The 19,595-nt window shown below is 49.1% G+C and overlaps 9 protein-coding genes across 9 annotated transcripts; 6 read left to right on the top strand and 3 right to left on the bottom strand.

The window, feature by feature from the left end:
* Positions 1-1,093: 1,093 nt before the first annotated feature.
* Positions 1,094-2,292, top strand: N7446_009903 (SWIRM domain-containing protein; the record flags this gene model as incomplete). Its single annotated transcript, XM_058518648.1, has 3 exons — positions 1,094-1,756; positions 1,798-2,148; positions 2,203-2,292. The coding sequence occupies 3 exons, from the start codon at positions 1,094-1,096 to the stop codon at positions 2,290-2,292; spliced, it is 1,104 nt and encodes a 367-aa protein (XP_058369436.1).
* A 711-nt stretch (positions 2,293-3,003) lies between these two features.
* Positions 3,004-4,480, top strand: N7446_009902 (CDC50/LEM3 family protein; the record flags this gene model as incomplete). Its single annotated transcript, XM_058518647.1, has 6 exons — positions 3,004-3,103; positions 3,152-3,188; positions 3,243-3,339; positions 3,411-4,125; positions 4,179-4,341; positions 4,396-4,480. 6 exons carry the CDS (start codon positions 3,004-3,006, stop codon positions 4,478-4,480), a joined length of 1,197 nt encoding a protein of 398 aa, XP_058369435.1.
* A 519-nt stretch (positions 4,481-4,999) lies between these two features.
* On the top strand, positions 5,000-5,997 carry N7446_009901 (zinc metalloprotease; the record flags this gene model as incomplete). The annotated part of the gene is made up of 2 exons (XM_058518646.1): positions 5,000-5,275; positions 5,335-5,997. The coding sequence occupies 2 exons, from the start codon at positions 5,000-5,002 to the stop codon at positions 5,995-5,997; spliced, it is 939 nt and encodes a 312-aa protein (XP_058369434.1).
* Positions 5,998-6,404: 407 nt separating this feature from the next.
* Positions 6,405-7,330, bottom strand: N7446_009900 (uncharacterized protein; the record flags this gene model as incomplete). The annotated part of the gene is made up of 2 exons (XM_058518645.1): positions 6,405-6,896; positions 6,953-7,330. 2 exons carry the CDS (start codon positions 7,328-7,330, stop codon positions 6,405-6,407), a joined length of 870 nt encoding a protein of 289 aa, XP_058369433.1.
* A 35-nt stretch (positions 7,331-7,365) lies between these two features.
* spt16 (chromatin-remodeling protein SPT16) lies at positions 7,366-9,804 on the bottom strand (the record flags this gene model as incomplete). The annotated part of the gene is made up of 5 exons (XM_058518644.1): positions 7,366-8,982; positions 9,041-9,193; positions 9,276-9,397; positions 9,455-9,539; positions 9,625-9,804. 5 exons carry the CDS (start codon positions 9,802-9,804, stop codon positions 7,366-7,368), a joined length of 2,157 nt encoding a protein of 718 aa, XP_058369432.1.
* A 584-nt stretch (positions 9,805-10,388) lies between these two features.
* N7446_009898 (putative mitochondrial carrier protein) lies at positions 10,389-11,770 on the top strand (the record flags this gene model as incomplete). Its single annotated transcript, XM_058518643.1, has 4 exons — positions 10,389-10,567; positions 10,620-10,626; positions 10,712-10,860; positions 10,912-11,770. The coding sequence occupies 4 exons, from the start codon at positions 10,389-10,391 to the stop codon at positions 11,768-11,770; spliced, it is 1,194 nt and encodes a 397-aa protein (XP_058369431.1).
* Positions 11,771-12,927: 1,157 nt separating this feature from the next.
* N7446_009897 (putative MFS monosaccharide transporter) lies at positions 12,928-15,056 on the top strand (the record flags this gene model as incomplete). Its single annotated transcript, XM_058518642.1, has 7 exons — positions 12,928-12,986; positions 13,044-13,121; positions 13,198-13,486; positions 13,545-13,738; positions 13,794-14,064; positions 14,164-14,605; positions 14,662-15,056. 7 exons carry the CDS (start codon positions 12,928-12,930, stop codon positions 15,054-15,056), a joined length of 1,728 nt encoding a protein of 575 aa, XP_058369430.1.
* A 732-nt stretch (positions 15,057-15,788) lies between these two features.
* pmt2 (uncharacterized protein) lies at positions 15,789-18,209 on the top strand (the record flags this gene model as incomplete). Its single annotated transcript, XM_058518641.1, has 4 exons — positions 15,789-15,932; positions 15,987-16,670; positions 16,744-17,503; positions 17,566-18,209. 4 exons carry the CDS (start codon positions 15,789-15,791, stop codon positions 18,207-18,209), a joined length of 2,232 nt encoding a protein of 743 aa, XP_058369429.1.
* Positions 18,210-18,561: 352 nt separating this feature from the next.
* On the bottom strand, positions 18,562-19,434 carry N7446_009895 (Rab family GTPase; the record flags this gene model as incomplete). Its single annotated transcript, XM_058518640.1, has 2 exons — positions 18,562-19,317; positions 19,366-19,434. The coding sequence occupies 2 exons, from the start codon at positions 19,432-19,434 to the stop codon at positions 18,562-18,564; spliced, it is 825 nt and encodes a 274-aa protein (XP_058369428.1).
* Positions 19,435-19,595: the final 161 nt, after the last annotated feature.

The raw sequence follows: 19,595 nt of genomic DNA, 5'->3' as shown, positions 1-19,595 counted from the left end.
ACATGAGACTCAGCCTTTATTGTTTATTGCTACATGTGAAAGCATCCTGCTCCACTGCCTGATGGTCGATATAGCAATAAAAGACACCAGAGGTCAAAGAGTAACAGATCAGGTCACGCGACCATAAGGGACCTCGGGAACAGAACAATGTCAAAGAGGGAAGCCGGAGAACTTCTAGGCCATAATCGGCTTAGAATTCCGATCCCAGGCCAGGCCAATTGACGAATAAGGTAGAGATGTGAACTCTAGGGCTGCAATTGACGCAATTCGGTGCTTACTAGGCAACCACTGAGCATGAGTCATAACCAAATCAGAAATCCAAACCAGCATATCACACCAAAGATGAGACGAATCGAAAGCAAAAAGCAAAAAGCAAAAAAAGAAGATACAAAGAAATAGAGAATCCAAAATATTTCTGAAAGATACTGTTAGAAAGATAGAAAGATAGATAAGATCTACCTATCAGGTGACTGCCCGCATGTCATGTGGGATGGGCACCTGAAAGACGGACGTCATTGCTCTGGTGACTGCGGACTGCGCCCCTTCCAACCACCTGCGCTTACGCTCTGACTTCTCGCCTTCCTCATTATTGGTCCCATGAGCCCCCTTGGGAAAATCATCTTGGGAAACTCTTGGGAAACTTGGACTCTCTACGCGCCACCCCGCAGTTATACCTGACTCACTTTGTTTGCTTTTAACTCCCCTCTTTCCCCCATCCAACCCCTTTTATCTTTCTGCCTTTTTCAATGGACCTCGTTCCCCCACCAATTTGACTCATTCGGCAATTGTAGCCTTAACGCCGAGACTTGGGCTTATCGCCACCCAAAACCCCCTCCCCCTACTAAGACAAAGAGGCCGCCCTGACAAATCATCTGGCTTTACCTGATTCATTTCCATTGACTTCCACACTCGCCAGCTTTCTTCATCTTCTCTTCTATCTCACTGATCTCCGTCTCCCCATTGACTGCTTTAACCTATCTTGACCGGCTTACCTCAAACTTACCCAACTTACCGACTTATCAACTTATCGCTTGGTATCTCATTGGAAATGACCTCATCGGCTGCTGCTTGGCCTTCGGGCAAACATCCAAATATGAATCGTCTCCCCTCTGTTTCTAGCCTCATGTCACCCCCCGAGACTAAACCCCTCGAGACCTTTTCGGCCTCGCGTTCCCCGTTTGCAAAGCCTCGAGATTCCTCCATTGGTGACATAAAGCTTCCACCTATCTCAGCTGATCGAAAGCGGACGCAGTCAGAGATGGATCTTCCATCGCCACCTGTGACCCCGTACACAGGGAACAAGAAATCCAAGTCACAGGCATCCGACCCAGTCGAAAGAGACGGATCCTCAAGGGATCCCGTTCTCTTTCCTCGCCAGGACTCCATTACTGATGTTACTACCGATGAACCGCTTTTCGGTCCCGTCAATCCAACTGCAGAGGCTCTCATGGAGCAGCATATTAATTCCCACATGGCGAGGTTTGCAAACAAAGTGAATAAACCCACCCGGGGTGAATATCTCCTGGCGCTCTCCTGTGTCCCTATTGTCTCGACTCAGTATAACCGGAACCCGGCTGCCTGGGCTCGCGAGGAACGGGAGACCTTGGAGCGTCAGTTGGTCATGATGAACCGCTACCGCCCAGACGACGAACCCAAGTTGAAGAAGATTGCTCCTGCCTCAAAGAAGTTGGGAACCCAGCCGCGTGTGCAGCGGACCCGAGTCAAGCGCACCCCCAAATCTACCCCCAAGCAACAGGTGCTCGACACTTTTGACTCCCCCTAATGTCGGTCTCCAAGCCACGTGCCCTAGGCACCAACCGGGATGACACTGATTTCCATTCCCTCCCGGACTTCTCGCCTCCGCTGGAAACGCTAGGCAGTAATGCTAAAGCGCTGAAAGCCGATTGGAAAGGGCAGATGTTGGACCTGAGCAATGACCCGGACAGACATCTTCTCAGTCCCGCCGAGCTCAACCTTGCCTCCACCCTTAGACTTTCTTGTGCCACGTACCTCTGCAGCAAACGCCGCATCTTTGAAGCTCGGCTTCGAGCCCTCGGTGTTGGCAAAGAGTTCCGCAAGACAGATGCTCAACAGGCTTGCAAGATCGATGTCAACAAAGCTAGCAAGCTTTGGACTGCCTACGAACGTGTGGGATGGTTCAAGCCTGAATTCTTCCATGAACATCTGACTTGACCTTACAAGCCTGGTGGCAATTTCATGGGCCAGGGAATGCACATTCATGACCCCGAATCTCCTCTCCCATGGGCCGACAAGTCCACTCTCTCAGGCTGACCACGCAGCATCTGCAACCCTGTAATTCAACCACAGTCTATGCCAGTGGCAGCAGCATTGCATTTGCAGAATGATTTCTACGATCCCACCATATTTGATCTTCTCGGTTTTTTTCCCGTTACTGTTCTGCTCACGACACTTCACGATACATTCTTTTCTTTTTGATTTCCGCCTTTCAATTCCCAAGATTCCCCTTGCTAGTTGCATCCAGACATTCCTGGTTCATGGTTTTTTCTCAACCGCTTTTGCCAACTTCGGTCGCGTGTTATGGCGTTGGGCGTTGTCTTCAGTTTCACATCGGTCTAGAATGGTAGGCTTGGTTAGCCATTGGTGTTTCTTCTTCTTTTTCCTTTCTTTTTTGCGTTAGTTGGATTGCCTTTTTGCTTTTTACCCTCCGGCCCTTCTCGGATGGCGGCACATAGGATAAGGCTTGATACCCTGACCGGATACGGTTTTCCTGACATTCGCCCATTGCATGAATTGAATTGAAACGAAATGAAATTGAATGCATCGTAAATATCAGTAAATTGTGATTCCTAAAAGCCAAAGATCGTGTTTCTAATTAAAAGTCACTAAAGCGGTGGGGCGCAATCAACGCCATCTACCGCCCGGCGCCACCTTTTTCTGACGTCTCCCTTGTCTTATCACTCTTCACTTTATTCACTTCACCCCAAAGAATATTTCCCTCTGTTATCTTGGCAATTTGAAGCCATGTCCCAGGCCGAGGTGACTCGTACTGAATCCATCGAGGACCAGGAGCGTGCAAGGGAGGAGGAGACTGACAAGAAACCCAAGTCTCGTCGGCCAGCCAGTACGTTTTCTTCAATATCACCCCCTTCCCATGATTGACTTGTACCAGATACCGCATTTCGCCAGCAACGACTGAAAGCATGGCAGTGAGTTTGAAAGGTATCTGTGCTACCCCTGGACCGCCTTGCTGACCTTCTTAGACCAATCCTGACCCCTAAAAGCGTCTTACCTCTCTTCTTCATAGTCGGCGTTATATTTGCCCCGATCGGTGGTGTTCTCATTTGGGCGAGTTCTCTGGTACGCTTCTGCTTTTCAATCCGGCCTTGATGGAATGATCGCTCATCTGTATCGACGCGTGTGCCTTTCAGGTCCAAGAAATTTCCATCGATTACTCCGAATGTCACACCAAGGCGCCATATGAACGCCAAGATTATGTCCCAAATTACTCTGCAACATTCAAAAATGAACTTTCGACACCACCTACCTGGGAACGACACAACGATAGCTCCGGAGCCACTGTCTGCACGCTCTACTTCAGCCTTCCAAATGACCTTCCAGCACCCGTTTTCATGTACTACCGTCTTACCAATTTCTATCAGAACCATCGCCGATACGTCCAATCGCTCGATTTGAATCAGTTAAAGGGTGACGCTGTCTCCTACAACACAATCAAGGGGGGCGCCTGTGACCCTTTGGCGATTGATGCGGAGGCCAAGAAGGCATACTATCCGTGTGGATTGATTGCGAACTCGATGTTCAATGATACCATTGGCAACCCCCAGTTCCTATCGGGGTCGGGGAGTGATAGCATCAAGACCTACTACAATATGACTAAGAAGGGGATCGCGTGGGCTAGTGACAAGGAGCTCATCAAGCAGACGAAGTATAAGCCAGGAGAAGTTTTGCCACCGCAGAATTGGGCCAAGTATAACGGTACCTACACAGAGATGCCTAATCTTCATGAAGATGAGGATTTCATGGTGTGGATGAGAACTGCAGGTTTGCCGTCGTTCAGCAAGCTCTCTCGCCGAAACGATACTCATGCCATGCCAAAAGGCTCTTATTCTTTGGACATTGTCCACAGTATGTCATTCTATCCATTTTTTTGGACTATATGGATGCTAACTCCCGGCCAGAGTTTCCCGTCACCGAGTACGATGGAACAAAGTCGATTTTGATCTCTACTCGGACGGTCCTTGGTGGCAAAAATCCCTTCATGGGGATCGCATATGTAGTGGTTGGTGGGATCTGTGTTCTCCTTGGGGCATTATTCACTGTTGCGCACCTGGTGCGGCCGAGGTATGATTATCTACAAGTTCCCTTCTTGAATGGAGAAGAACTAACCTCCTGTAGGAAACTGGGTGATCATACATATCTTACGTGGGATTCAAATCAGCCCAGCACTGCTGTCACTACGGGACGAGATGATCGCCCTTGAACCGAGTCTTTCGTTTTCTTCGTTTTTCTTATGGTGTTTTCTTCGCAATTTCTGTATTCAATGGGTTAACGCTGTAAATAGTAGGGAACTTTGAGGATATGGTGTTTAGCAAGGTGTTTTCCTCCCAGATGTATCTAACTTGATTGCAGATACTCCAAATACAACATTCTTTCTGTTCTCTTCTCGGCTTGGGTGACCTCATCCTGCTTCATAGGACTTGGTCGGAATCGCTCGCATGCCAATCGTCTTACACTTTCTCAATCCTCCCACGCTGATCTTCCGCATGCTCAGAACACCCCTTACCTGGGACATGCATTCCCGCATGACGCAGCATTCCTCCGGATCATGGAATCAGACCATGTTTAGTGGTGTTTGGGGTAAACGCACTCACTCATATAGCCATGGAAACCACTGACCAGTCAATTCCCTTTTGATCCTTTTGATCCTTCTTTTTTGTCCTCTACCCGACAGGTGTGACGGGGTAACGCCAAAACCACAAGGGCTTCCAACACCAGCAACATGGTCTGTCATTCCTTTTTCCAGCTCGTGGTCCTTGTCACATCCCTATTCCTGCAGGTTCAGTGCAGCCCCTTTGCCCTCCAGAAGCGAGGCGCCTGCGCCACCGAAGATCCAGACGCAGTGTTCCTTAATGAAGTTGGTCGCTTGAAGTCAGATGAAGCCAAATCTGCCAGTTATCAGGCCCGGATGGCCCCCATCGAAATTGAAACCTGGTTTCACATCATCAGCAGCCAGGCTGAATCGACACAGGTCTCTGATGATATGATCAGTGCCCAAGTCAGTTTATTACTTTCCCCCACATACCATTAGATCAACTTTACTGATATTTCCCACAGCTTTCTATCCTGCAACAGTCATATGCAGACTCTGATATCTCATATAGTTTGCGAGGTGTCACTCGCCATGTAAATGACAAGTGGGCGCGCAATGGGGATGATATCGCAATGAAGACTGCCCTTCGCAAAGGCACCTATCGAACCTTGAATGTTTATTTCCAAACAGACCTACAGGCTTCTCCTGGTCAATCCGGGCGCGCAGTGGGAGACCGGGGTGCAGGCGTCAATAATGATCTGGCATCCAGTGTTCTCGGATTTTGTACACTGCCTGACCCGAGTGTCAACGCCAGCAGCCCTGCTTCTGATTATGTCAAGGATGGTTGTAATGTCTTGGCAAAAACGATGCCTGGTGGCTCATTGGATTTGTACAACCGCGGAGGGACGGCCATTCACGAAATCGGACATTGGAACGGCCTCCTGCACACCTTCCAAGGGGAATCTTGCTCAGCGGACAACCCTGGAGACTACGTCAATGACACTCCCCAGCAATCTACACCTACAGACGGTTGTCCTGCCAATAAGGATTCCTGCCCAGACTCCCCTGGACTGGATGCGGTTCATGATTTTATGGACTATTCGTCTGATGTATGCTATGAGCGCTTTACGCCCGGACAGGGAGAGCGCATGCGAAGCATGTGGGCCTCGATGCGACAAGGGAAATAGTGCACTGGATCCTAGCACCAAATCTTTTATCAGTCGTACGTGAGCAATGCACATCGGATCCAGGCCGGGCAATTCCAGCTTGTCGGGTACTACAGTATAGAGAAATATTACTTGGTCTACATGTCACTCCTTAGAACGGATCATTTGCTAAATTACAGCGAAGAGTTCTGCTTTCTCCTGACTAAACCTTCATAAACCCTAATGACCATAGGCCCCGATTAAGATTGCCCCCAACTCAACCAGTGGAAATCACCAAGGAGATACAAGGCGAGGACCAAACAGCTCACAGAAAAGCAGCGAACTGCGCAAATAAAAGAATAAAGAGAAAGACGCAAAGAAAAGGCAGAGCACAGAAAGGAAAAAACGAACTAGTGAAGGCAGTTGACGGAATGAGGACTCATAATCCATTAGCGCTTGCGTTTGGTTCCACGGTCGTCTTCGATGTTGGTCTCCTTGTCCTTGCGTTTCGCCTTTTCCTCAAGCTCGTCCCAGTCCTCGCCACTCTCCTCGTCACCACTGAACTCTTCTTCACTGGCATCAGCACTGGCGTCGTCGTCAAATTCGCTGTCTTCCTCGGAGCTCTCGTCTCCAGCTGCAAGCTCCGAATCGGACAGCTCGAAAGCAGACTCTTCTTCCTCGTCCGAACCGTTCTCGGAGTCCGACTCGGCGGACAAGAAAGACCAGCCGCCATCAGCAAAGAAGCCGTACGGATCACTAACAACCGTTTTCATGATTGTAGTCCAGTTCAGGTTCAGTGGGCCCTCGGTGAAGGCGATGTCAACAGAGTCAAGCCAGTCCTTGACACCTTCTAGTGCTTCGACGGGAATAGTGTTGATATGCACTGGGGTCCTGCGGAAATCCTTGAAAACGAACACAAGATCGAAGTTTTTGAGTCCGAACTATTTTATCGTTAGAAGCTATGTATCAGTGTGGCAAGAGAAGTCAAAGATGTTACCTGTACTCTCTCCAGATGAGCAATCTCAATCTCATTCAACGTGACCACCGTGAAAGGAGGTTCAGTAAGCTGAACCAAGGCATCGGTGGTCGGTTGAATCAACACATTTGAGCGGTTTGGAACTCCGGTAAACCCAATCTCCCTGAATGGAATATCGACATCCACACCTTCGTCTTTGCCGGCGTCTGCGACCTTCTCTGCAAAGGCCTTGAACTCACGGTCCAACGCAGCTCGTCGCCGTCTCTCCTCTTGCTCGGCCTCAAACTCTTCCTCGTCCCCATAGCGGTGCTTGCGGCGACGGTTTCCAGTTTCATCGAATTGCATCTCAGTGGCCTCGCGGTAGAACTGAATGTCTTTTGTCTTTCTCTTTCCGATCATGATTGGCGTCTTAAGATGGACATGGATCAGGACGATCAATTCATGGGCACATGGTTGGAAAAAAGATGCTTGACGTTGCTGAAAAGCACATCTACATGTTCATTGCGGAACGGTGAGAGGTATCGGAGACCGTTCTGGTGAATTTCAACCTCTCCTGGTACACGCTTTCCATCCAATGGCGGGCGAAGATAGACATCAGGGAGCTTCACTGGACGACGGTTCCTGATCTCGACCAGCTTATCCTGCTCGACGACATCTTCCATCTCCTTCTTCTCCTGCTCCCGTCTTAAAGCAGTCTTGCGAAGTTCCGTGATGTCCTGTGCAACCCGTGCAAGCCGGTCATTGTCTTTGGATCGAAGAGTAAGATTGCGAACAAAGTGAGCTGACAAATCCTCGAAAGGTTGGTCATCCTTTCGGCCAACACCTTGGCCCGGCGATAAAAAGTTGATTCGTAGATAAGCATACTCTCCTTCATCGCTTTTGCTGGCGTTCTTTATGGTGTTAATATGGAAAGGCACTGGTCGACCCATGATGGGCACAATCACGGTTGATGTTTTCGAATCAACGTAAACAGTGAGATCTTTGACCTTGGCTGGAAGTTGGTTGTCGCGTTTGTAGGACTCAAAACGCTTAAATTTCTTTTGCGCAACTCCATTGTCATCGCCAGTAGCACCAGTGAACCGGTCGAGGCCTTCCTTGGTTTTCTTGGAAGCCAGTTCCTTTTGATGCTCACGCCGACGAGCTTCCGCGCCTTCATTCACTTGGGTTGGTCTTTCAGCACGGAGCTTGGTCCTTGTCACGTTCCTGCTAGCAATGGCGCTAGACTTCGATTCTTTTTTCTGCTTGACGGGCTTTTCGGGCTCTTCGTCGTCCCCAAAGTAGAATGATATCGAGTCCATATCGATACCAGCATCTTTGGTGAAGATATGAGGACCACTTTCCCCAACACGAACTGTGTCGGTGATGACCATTGAATAACCGCCATTTTTGGTGCTCTTCGCGTCTGGATCCTTCACATCAGTCAGGCCGATGGTGATAGACAAGGTCATGCCGTTCTTCAAAACACGGTTGTTTTTGGCATTGAGGACCATATTGGAATCCCGAAGCTCGATTCCAATCCCTGCGCCAATGTTCTTGACAAAGTGGCTCTCAAGCTCGGGCTTCTTGGACCGGACAAGACTCAGGGCTTTAGTGTAAATATCCTTAGCCACCACGCCGTCCCGAATCTCTTTCATGATTGTTTCGTGCACGCTCAGAAGCAACGCATAGTTAGCTTCTTGCGATTTGGTCGGATCAACCAGATAGGTACGCGCAATGAGCGAGCTATAAGTCTTGTATCTGATTCCGAAGCTGGACAGGATGATACCTGGCTCGAGGTTTTTGCCGTCGGATGTTGCTGTCAGCTTGAGGTCGTAGCTGCCTCCACTCTGGATCACAGGACCGTAGGCCCAATCGATCTGTCGAGCATCGAATTCTGATGGTAGCCGTGCCAGCTTGTTGAAAAACTTCGGTTCGTCAATTTTTGCATCAACCTTTGCAGCAAGAGCCTTGTGCGTCATCTTCTTTTCTTCGTCAAGCAGACGTGACATCTCATCAACGAAGTACTCTGACATAAGGCCGCTGCATGCTCTGGAAGCATTGCGAATAGACACCTATGACACGCGTTAGTAAAATCCACTTCTTCGGCGCTCTGACTTATATTTAACGAACCAGTTCGTCAGAGTCTTTGATCGAGAACGCAGCAGAAAGCGCTGGTGTAATATCAACTTCCTCCACCTCTTTCGAAATGTCTGCAAAAGCACGTTTCCATTCGTCTGCGAAGGGTCCCGAGGTTGTGTCCTTTGGTAAGGTACCGACTTTGTTCTGTTGTTCTCCTGGTTAGTAACAGGGGAATCGATCCGAAATGGAGGCTTCGGAAGGAGCCTTCTCCCGTATAAAAACTCACTCCTGCACCCTTGATAACATCCAGGCACTTCTCGAACGCCTTGGACTTTGACTCTGGATCCTTGGTGGTAACCAGGATCTCCACTGGAATTTTCCCGCCTTTCAGTGGCTCCAGGTGTTTTGCTGGAATAAGAACTCATTAGAAATGTGGCCTATATTAAAACAGTTGTAGCAAGGTACCTTTTTTGGCGGTGGTGACCACGTAAATTGCTTCGGTTGTGAGGACAAAAAGTGTGGCTGGAAATTCATACCCGAGAAGCCAAAACTGAGGTTAGGTCCAGTTAGCAACACGCCAAGGCTTCTGATATATCCCAAATCAATGATGGGACACAGGAAGGTGGATCACATACATGCATGGCGTTATTCTTCTGGAATGAGTTCTCCTCATCCGTCTTGCCCATGAGAATGACGATGGACCCTGCGTTGCCGAAGAGTGCATTTCCCGAGCGCTTATCAGCCTTCCATGATGCATAGAAATTGGAGAGGCGATTGAAAAAGTTATTGTTGTCAATGGCGATCTCTTCCGCCATGGTTGCGGTCTGATGTGAGTAAGATTTGCCGCAGCAAGAGACTGGGTGGACGGTGAGGGAGCTCAGTAAGAGAGGTAGGAGCTACTAGTGACACGAGAAAAATGCAAGGTAGGATTGAAAATCAGGGCAGATGGAAGAAAGAAGGCAGCATCGATGCGATAAACACCAATGGAGCAGAGGGATGGAGATAGAAAGTGAAGGCTGGCAAGCAACGCGAAAAGCGCGTTTTTACGTTGTAGGCCTCACTGGGTTGCCGTGTCAAAGTATTTCCTCTTTAGTACTAGCGTTTTTTTCTGCCTCCGTCTTCCGGTCTTCTGTCTTGATCTATTTGATCACTTTACTTGTTCAGTCTTTTGTTGACCTTTCACTTTCTTTCCCTCTATTCGCAGGCCAAAATGTCATGTGTAAGCTTTCATTTGGTTCTTCGACTTGGATATAAACACCTCTGATGCTGCCATTCTTTCTCCGCCTACGCCCATTGAATTATTGTCAATACTGATTAATCTCACTGAGAAAGAAAGCTCTCACTCTCCCTCTTCTCCTTGCGTTGGTTTTTTTGTGCCTATGAGCGGCTGTGAACAATCATGTCCTCTATATCTCCAATCCTTGAGCCCCATCTTGGTGAGCAGGGAAATCCACGGCGGATTTCTCGAAACGATGCAGCCACAGGTGCATCTGCTGCGGGTGTTCGGGCTCTTAGTGCGCAGATGGTAGCTTTCTATTTCAGAGCACCAATTAAAGCTTTTTTCCGTACGCGTGTTGAGTACGTGACCTCTATGGATCTTCGTGGTGGTGCTTGCACTGACATAGCTTAGTTATATGGTATCTATTTCCTCCAACAATCCGCAAATAGGTCAGAGGCCCGATCAACTAATCACTAGCTCTTGATGTCTTCTTATTGAAACAGGCCTTTGCAAGAGCTGTGAACCCTCGTGTTGCCGAAGGCAAATGGTCTCTTCATACGACAACCCCGGGGTTGTTGCTCCATGCTGTACGGACATATGGCTGGCGCTTTATCCCCAACCAAGTCCTACCACCTTTGATGGCAAATGCAGGGTGAGTCAACTATATCCCTTCATGTGTTTAAGACTAATGTAATGCCAAAAGGGTTGGCGCGGTCCTCTACACGTCTTATCTCCAGGTTTTGGGGGCTCTGCATGAACCTGTGTCTCAGGGGGTCAAGCGAGTCTGGCCCCCAGCTCCTCCCTCCGCAACATTTGCTTCTGGGTTTACCGCTGGTACCATTCAATCGATTGTTGCTGCCCCTCTAGACGCCTTGCAGGTTCGCTTAAAGACGAATGATATGCTAAAGGGCCAGTATCGAAGCATGTGGCATTATGGCCATCATAAGCTCAAACAAATCGGCCCGCGCGGGGTATTTGCAGGCTGGAGTCTTTCATTTCTGCGAGATTCCCTTGGATATGCCATATTTTTCTCCTCGTTTGAGTATATCAAGTCACAATCCTACTATTCCTTCGTCACTTGGTACTACGGGTCTCTACGATCTGAGCATGTGGACATGTTTCCATCGTCAGGGTCCAGCGACCGTGGAGTGCCACTCATCAAACCCCACTATGCCCTGGAACCTTGCTTCCTAATGATGGCGGGTGTTGTGGCATCGATTGCCCAGCAAGCTATACAACACCCTCTAAGCAGGATCCAAGACCTTCATCTAGGTCGACTGGAGTATTTAGATCACCACGCCAGCCTCATCCCCTCGCGGCAAAAAATGATGCAACTCTACTACCACGCCTACCAAGAGACCTTCAAAAGGTGTGAGCGGAAGGCCAAGCGGGCTGGGGGCTGGCGCCCCTGGCTGTTCCGTGGCTTTGTTGGGAGCTCGATTCGCCAAGTTCCTAGCACCAGTGCCGGTCTCGTGATTTTTGAGTTGGTCCGCCGACGGTATGCTAGTCTGGCGGATGCTGTCCACATCCAGAGTGATGGATATGACATTCTTCTCAATTAGGATTACCCTCCATGCCAAATCCTTGGTTGGATCTTACATTTCAGAGACGATCTTTTGAACATGAACATGTTAAATAGACTCGCGATTGCATGTAACTATAAATGATACCCTGTTTTCATCTCCAGGCATATAAATATGAAATATATCAACCAGTGTATCTCGTGAATGAGGCCGTAGTGATCATCTGTTGGACCTTGTCTCACGTTAATCACAGAAAGTAAGGTTCCGGCTAGATTTCCTTTAAATTTCCAATTGGACGAAGTCTACAAGGTACATATATCCATTTATCTACTCTGTGGTAAATACACATGAGGTTGTATGGAGGATAGGCGGATTCCATAAATAGTAACGGGACCGTCGATCCCTCCCCGGATTAGAGAGATTCAGTACGTATGCGTTCATATACGAGGTCTCCCCTATTATTCCCAGCTCTTTTCCTTTTGCTTTCTCCCCCTATTCTCTTGATAGAAAAATCTTCATCACTTGATCATAGTCATCTGAACTCGGGTATTCTTTTGTATTGGAGAGACGCCCAAACGCACCCCCTCTCTCCCGGTTCTCCGCCTGACCACCCTGAATCCCGTCATCTTGCGTCGATCCCCTGCGACTTGCCTTTACAGCATCGCCCAAGTGGCGTCGCCCTATTGCGACTAGTACATCTCTGGCTCCTTGCGGAGAAACCCTGGAACTCTTATCGATATAGTTCCATAGTTCCCTGACATTCTTTTTCCCGGTTCAAGGGCTGAGATCAGCCCGTCACCGCCATCATTCCAACCACTTCCTCCCCACGCGCCTCCAGCATACCCCTCCGTACCCTATACTCCGATTCCCTCCCACAATCAGCTGTGCTAGAGTCCGCCAGTGAAAAAGGCAGCCGACGATCATCCCGCTCGTCTGCTCGCTCGGTCGAGTCTGGCTTCTCTATCTGGCCAGATACCGGCGACCTCGCCGAGCAGTTTGCCGAGGATCCGCTCCAGGATCACTTTCGCAAATCCTTGGACCGTGAGCTTCTAGGCGGAAGAGGGCGAAGAAAACAGAGGCACGTACATTATCATTCAGACGAAAACGAACGGTCTGGAATCGACGTCGAGAAAATACGAATACCAACTCCTCCGCCGCGGCATATTTCAAGAGCTGAACGTGTGCTGGCAACGATAATGTCACCCAGAAGTGGGCAAAACGCCCAAATACATGGCTTAGTCGGAAAACCACTACTGTAAGTCTTGGAGATGAACACATTGTACCAGCCTCGCTGACTCTGGTATGCGTTTAGTTATTTTACCAGTGTGTTTGTCTCTCTGGGTGTATTCCTTTTTGGGTATGACCAGGGTGTGATGTCTGGAATCATAACGTTCGTGTGCCCCTTCTGCTCTAGCTCTCGGCTATCATTCCACTGTGCCTGGTCAGAGTGTAGCTAACAAGCACAGTGGCTGGTACTTCAAAGACTACTTCGACCAGCCCTCTCGGGCTACCATTGGTACTGTAGTTGCAGTCCTTGAAGTTGGCGCCTTTATATCATCTCTACTTGTTGGACGAATCGGTGATATGATTGGTCGTCGAAGGACGATTCTCTATGGCTCCATTGTGTTTTTTGTTGGTGGTGCTTTCCAGACATTTGCAACAGGCATCCCAATGATGATGGTTGGTCGTGTTATTGCTGGTCTCGGCGTTGGTGCCCTTTCTACTATCGTACCAGTCTATCAGTCTGAAATTTCGGTATTACCCTCTTCTTGTTTCCTCATCTTCTACTTCCGATATGCTGATCAAAACACAGCCTCCTCACAACCGTGGCAAACTTGCTTGCATTGAATTCACCGGAAATATAGCTGGATATGCAACCAGCGTGTGGGTGGATTACTTTTGTAGCTTTATTGACAACGACTACTCCTGGCGCCTCCCGCTGCTTTTCCAGTGCATCATGGGTGCTCTACTTGGCTTCGGTAGCTTGATCATCTGTGAATCACCTAGGTGAGCCGAAACAAAATATATCTGTCCCTGCCACGCTAATGAGCCTTCCATCCAGGTGGCTTCTCGACAATGACCATGACGAAGAGGGCATGGTGGTGATTGCTAATCTCTATGGTGAAGGCGACCTACTTAATGACAAGGCACGCCAAGAGTATCGTGAGATCAAGATGAATGTCCTTGTCCAGCGACAGGAAGGCGAGCGATCCTATTCTGATATGTTTCATCGGTATCGCAAGCGTGTTTTGATCGCAATGTCTGCTCAGGCGCTTGCCCAGCTCAATGGAATCAACGTCATCTCATACTATGCACCCCTCGTGTTTGAATCGGTATGAGTATCCTCTGCCGCTCTGCAGATCTGCCCACACGGACTTTACCAAGAAGCAAAGGGCTCTATTTTAACTTATGCTGACGTGTATTTACTATAGGCTGGCTGGGCGGGGCGAGATGCGATTCTCATGACTGGAATCAATGGTATTTCATATCTGTTGTCTACTATACCGCCATGGTATCTTGTGGATGGTTGGGGTCGGCGACCCATTCTTCTTTCGGGTGCCGTGGCCATGATCATTTCGCTGTCTCTGATCTCTTATTTCATTTACATTGAGATCCCTGCAACCCCAACCCTCACAGTCATATTCGTCATGGTCTACAATGCTGCATTTGGGGCATCATGGGGCCCAATCCCATGGCTATACCCTCCCGAGATTCTGCCCTTGAGTATCCGTGCCAAGGGTGCAAGCTTGAGCACTGCTTCAAATTGGGCATTCAATTGGCTTGTGGGTGAAGTCACTCCGGTCCTTCAGGCTGCCATAAAGTGGCGGCTCTACTTGGTCCACGCATTCTTTTGCGCATGCAGTTTTGTGCTAGGTAAGAACTTACCCATCAAACATCTGACAGGGACCATGAAGCTGAACTGTTCCTAGTCTACTTCCTGTATCCCGAAACGAGTGGGGTTCGCCTAGAAGATATGAACATCTTATTTGGCGACGCTTCTACTGCCATGCCTACACCCGCCACGCAAGGTGAACGAGGGTCGCTGATGGGTGCTGGATCACCCGTTCCCTCGCTTGACCTGCGCCGACAGTATGGCCAAGTTAGCACAGAAAATGCCATTCCTGGTTTAGACATTGACCCGCCAACACTGAACCAGGAAGGCCCCAGCAAGCGTGGGCGCTCAAACTCGCGGCAGAGCAATGCTCGAGATGAGGGCATTGGTGGCTGGATCTCGAGCATGGTCAACCGAAACCGTGGATCGGGCCCTGGAGCTAGCAGCAGTCAGTATCGGCGCCTAGAGCAAGGAGAGGGAGATGAGCAATGAAACTTAATGCTGTCAATCTCTTGCCCTGGTCCGCGGGTGGATGAAGTGAAACAGCCACCACTTGGTAGCATGCTCCGTCTCTCCTTTAATACTTTTGTGATACCGGTATATATCTAAGTTGTCTTTGTTTCACATTTGCATTGCAATATGTCAGTTTGGATTCTGGTATACAGGTTTTGTTACTGATAGAGGTGTACAATCCGAGTAAAATAGGTCGTAAAGAACTCGAATGGTACAGTACATATATATGTATCCCTGAATTGGTCTAGAGCTAAAGATATGAGATTCCTTGATTTTCACCAGAACAGTTTCAACTCATTTTCATCAATTAATAACACATAAAGTGTAAATGCAGAGAAGAATGTGAACGGAAGACAGGAGGAAGGGCCACGTTCTGAAAACGGCCCCTCGGGCTAAAAGTGGACTGTTTATCCTGAGGCCACGGAACACCTCTTCTCTCTCTCTCTTCTGCCATTCTCCCTTCACCTTTTCCTTTCCACCTTTTTCCCCTTCTTATTTACTGTTTGATTTACTCTAGCATTGCTTTCGGTGATCCCGCTGGCTTTGCTCCAGTCCTACCACTCATTTACCCCGGATATGTTCCCTTGAACCATCCTCTTTACCCCCGACTATTGTCACGTCTTTTCTCTCTTTCCCACCCTCTCTCTCTTACCCTCCCGGCTGCATTTGTTGAGAACAGCTTCGGTTGTGTGAACTAGTCCAGCGCGTAATATGGCAGGACTAGACACTGCTGTGAGCACAGGCGCCAAACAGGACTCTAACCTGCGTCGGAGAAATGTCCCTGGTGCTGGCAAAGGCAACTCGGCGTCTCTAAGTGTGACTGCCGATGAAGATACGAAGAAATCTAGCCCCCAGGTAAGATTGACCCTTAGCTGCTGGGATATCTTTCTTATCAAAACTTATGGACAGTCCACCTCATTCCTCCATGTGCTTGCTGGCTGGGAGCCGGTCATTGCTCCCATCATTTTGACAGCTCTCGCCCTCTTCACTCGCCTGTATCGAATCGGACGCTCCAACATTGTCACGTGGGATGAAGCTCACTTCGGTAAATTCGGATCCCACTACCTCAAACGCGAGTTCTACTTCGATGTTCACCCACCTCTGGGAAAGATGCTAGTTGGATTGTCTGGCTATCTTGCTGGTTACAATGGATCCTTTGAGTTCAAATCTGGCGAGAAGTATCCAGAGGATGTGAACTACACCTTTATGCGAGCCTTCAATGCTGCCTTTGGTATCATTTGTGTTCCCCTGGCCTACTACACTGCCCGGGAGTTGAATCTTCGCCGAGCCGCCGTATGGCTGATCAGTTTGATGGTGCTATTTGAGAACTCTTATGCGACGATCTCTCGGTTTATCCTTCTTGACTCTATGCTGCTCTGCTTCACATTTACCACAACAATGTGCTGGGCGAGGTTCCATCGCTTGCAACGTGCCAGCTTTTCGCTGGAATGGTACACCTGGCTCTGTCTAACTGGTCTGAGCATTGGCTGCGTCTGCAGTGTTAAATGGGTCGGTTTCTTCTGCACTGCTCTTGTGGGTCTGTATACCGTTGATGACCTGTGGAATAAATTTGGCGACCTGAAGATGCCTCAGGTGAGTACCGGCTATCACTTGGCTCTTTCACGTCTCCATCGAGTAGCAAACTAATATGCCATGCGCCTGACAGACGGTTCTTGCAAAGCATCTAGTTGCTCGTGTTGTGGGATTAATTGTGATTCCAATTTTGGTTTACATGTTTTCTTTCTACCTGCACTTTTTGGTGCTAGCAAACAGTGGTCCAGGTGATGCCCAGATGAGCTCACTCTTCCAAGCCAACCTGCGAGGCACCGAGGTCGGTAGGGATAGTCCTCTTGAGCTTGCAATTGGATCGCGTATCACTCTCAAGAACATGGGATATGGAGGAGGACTCTTGCACTCCCATGTCCAGACTTTCCCGGAGGGATCTATGCAGCAACAGGTCACTTGTTACCACCACAAAGATGCAAACAATGATTGGTTTATCTACCCTAATCGACAGGAACCCGACTATGATGCCACTGCTGATCTACGGTTTGTTGGCGACGGCGATGTCATTCGCCTTATCCACGGTCAGACTGGTCGCAACCTGCATTCTCATGCTATCCCTGCACCAATCACTAAGTCTCATCATGAAGTGTCTTCCTATGGAAACATTACGATTGGCGACGATAAAGACCACTGGAAAGTGGAAGTCGTTGATGATGTTGCGTCAAGGGACCGGTCTAGGATTCGAACGCTAACAACGGCATTCCGGCTCCGCCATCCAGTCCTAGGATGCTATCTACGGGCAGGAAACGTCAATCTACCCCAGTGGGGCTTCAAACAGATTGAAACAACTTGTACCAAAGAGAACAAACCTGGCGACGTCTACACTCACTGGAACGTTGAGTCTCATACCAATGAACGCTGTACGTTACAGATCTAAGCCCTACACTTCGCGAGCCCAGCAGGACTTACTGACTGTATATAGTGCCTCCTGGTGACCCTGGCTCTTATAAATCACCCTTCTTGAAGGACTTCATCCATCTGAATGTGGCTATGATGACTTCCAATAATGCCCTGGTTCCTGACCCCGATAAGCAGGATGATTTGGCATCAAAGTTCTGGCAATGGCCAATTCTGAATGTTGGCCTGCGCATGTGCTCTTGGGACGACAACGTGGTCAAGTACTATCTTCTTGGAAACCCATTCGTCTACTGGGCAAGTACTGCTGGTCTTGGCGGATTCGGCCTTCTCTTCCTTTGGTACATTCTGCGCTGGCAGAGAGGTTTCAAAGACCTGAGCGACGAGGATATCCGTCATATTCACTACTCTGGCCTGTACCCTGCCATTGGATGGGTTTTGCACTATCTTCCCTTCATTATCATGGCGCGTGTCACTTACGTCCATCACTACTACCCGGCTCTCTATTACGCAATCCTGACCTTTGGATTTTGCGTTGATTGGGTGACACGCAGGATGAATTCTAGATTCGCTGCGGCATTGTATGCGTTGCTCTATGTGGTAATCATTGGGCTGTTCGTCCATTTCCGAGCCATTGTGTTTGGAATGGAGGGCTCTAACCAGCAATGGACTCACCTGCGTTGGTTGCCCGGATGGAAAGTTTCGAACTAAGCGTGGGATTTCCAGAACAAACCCCACGCATGTTCTCTTCGCTTGATTTGGTGGTGTTGACTACCCCCAGGCTCTCAATGGATTTTAACGCCTACGTGGATTCTTGTATCAACACAGATAATTCTACTTTCCTTTTGCCTCTCCTTTAGTGGTACATGATTTGACGGAAAAATGCAATTCAGATGCCATTAGAGATTAAGCATATATCTCCCTAGTAGTCACGCTAGATGAGCAGTAATTCAACAATGTTCAAGGTGGCCTCTGTGCAAGGCAGATGCTTGCTTTGATTCAGCCAGCTGCGCATGTTGTGGATATTCCATATGGTGCCGACTCTGATTCCCGCAGACCGGAATTAGCAGCATCCCCCAGTCCAACCATTGCCGCCTTTGCGCATGGCGTCGTCCACCCCCAAAGTTACGGTCCTAGGCACCCCTGCGTTTGCTCCCCCCGAGGCGCCGAATCCTTTCACCCCACTTCGCCGGTCATTAAGGTCATATTTCCCGGCTTCAATGTTGCGATAGATTCTCTCAGCAACTTCCAGAAACGCGCGCTCAACACCATCCCCAGATTTGGCACTCGTTTCGATATAGCGAACCACATTGTTCATACGGCACCACTCTTCAGCCTCCTGCTGGGGAACCTGCCTTTGATTTGACCCTGAATCTGCTCCAGTCAGATCAGTCTTGTTACCCACCAGGATCACCACGATGCCATCTTCAGCAATTTGCCGTAGATCTTGAAGCCACTGGGTGCAGGAAATGAAAGTTGATCGTCTGGAGATGTCAAACACTAGAAGCGCGCCGGAAGCACCTCGGAAATAGGAGCGTGTGATGGACTTGTATGTCTCCTGTCCAGCGGTGTCCCACAGGGAAAGTTTCATGCGTTTCTGATTGAGAGGGTCCTGTGGCTTTCGTGGCGGAGTAGGGAGGCCGGAGGTGGTTGGCGCATTTGGTGTATCGCCTGCCGGAGGCGACCCAGGAGAAAGCCCATCAAGCTCTAGCTCTAGCGAGGCCGGGGGACCAACTGGCACGATCCGCGATCCGAACTCGACCCCAATAGTGACATCATGCGACGGAGAAAAGCGGCCTTCACAAAGTCGGATGGTGAGCTACTGTTTGGTTAGTGCAGCTCGTAACGTCAAGAGATAGGTACATACACTGGACTTGCCAGTGCCAGAGTCACCAATGCAGACAAGCTTAGCAATATAGTCCCATGGCTGTGACATGGAGAGAGCAGATCAAGAGAAGATGAGAAAGAAAGCGGAGATGGCAATGTAGTTGAAAGGTGATTATCAGCTGAGTCATCTATCAAGCCTGACGTGCCCGTATGACGCTTTCATCAGCTGCGTGACCCATGTCCTATCGTAGACTTCACACGTCCTTGGAG

The sequence above is a fragment of the Penicillium canescens genome (assembly GCF_028828765.1).
Source record: "Penicillium canescens strain IBT 15451 chromosome Unknown utg000006l_segment0_segment0, whole genome shotgun sequence".
In the NCBI taxonomy this organism is placed as follows: Eukaryota; Fungi; Ascomycota; class Eurotiomycetes; order Eurotiales; family Aspergillaceae; genus Penicillium; species Penicillium canescens.
Note: the sequence above shows the minus strand (reverse complement) of the source record. Positions and strands in the feature narration are given on the sequence as shown.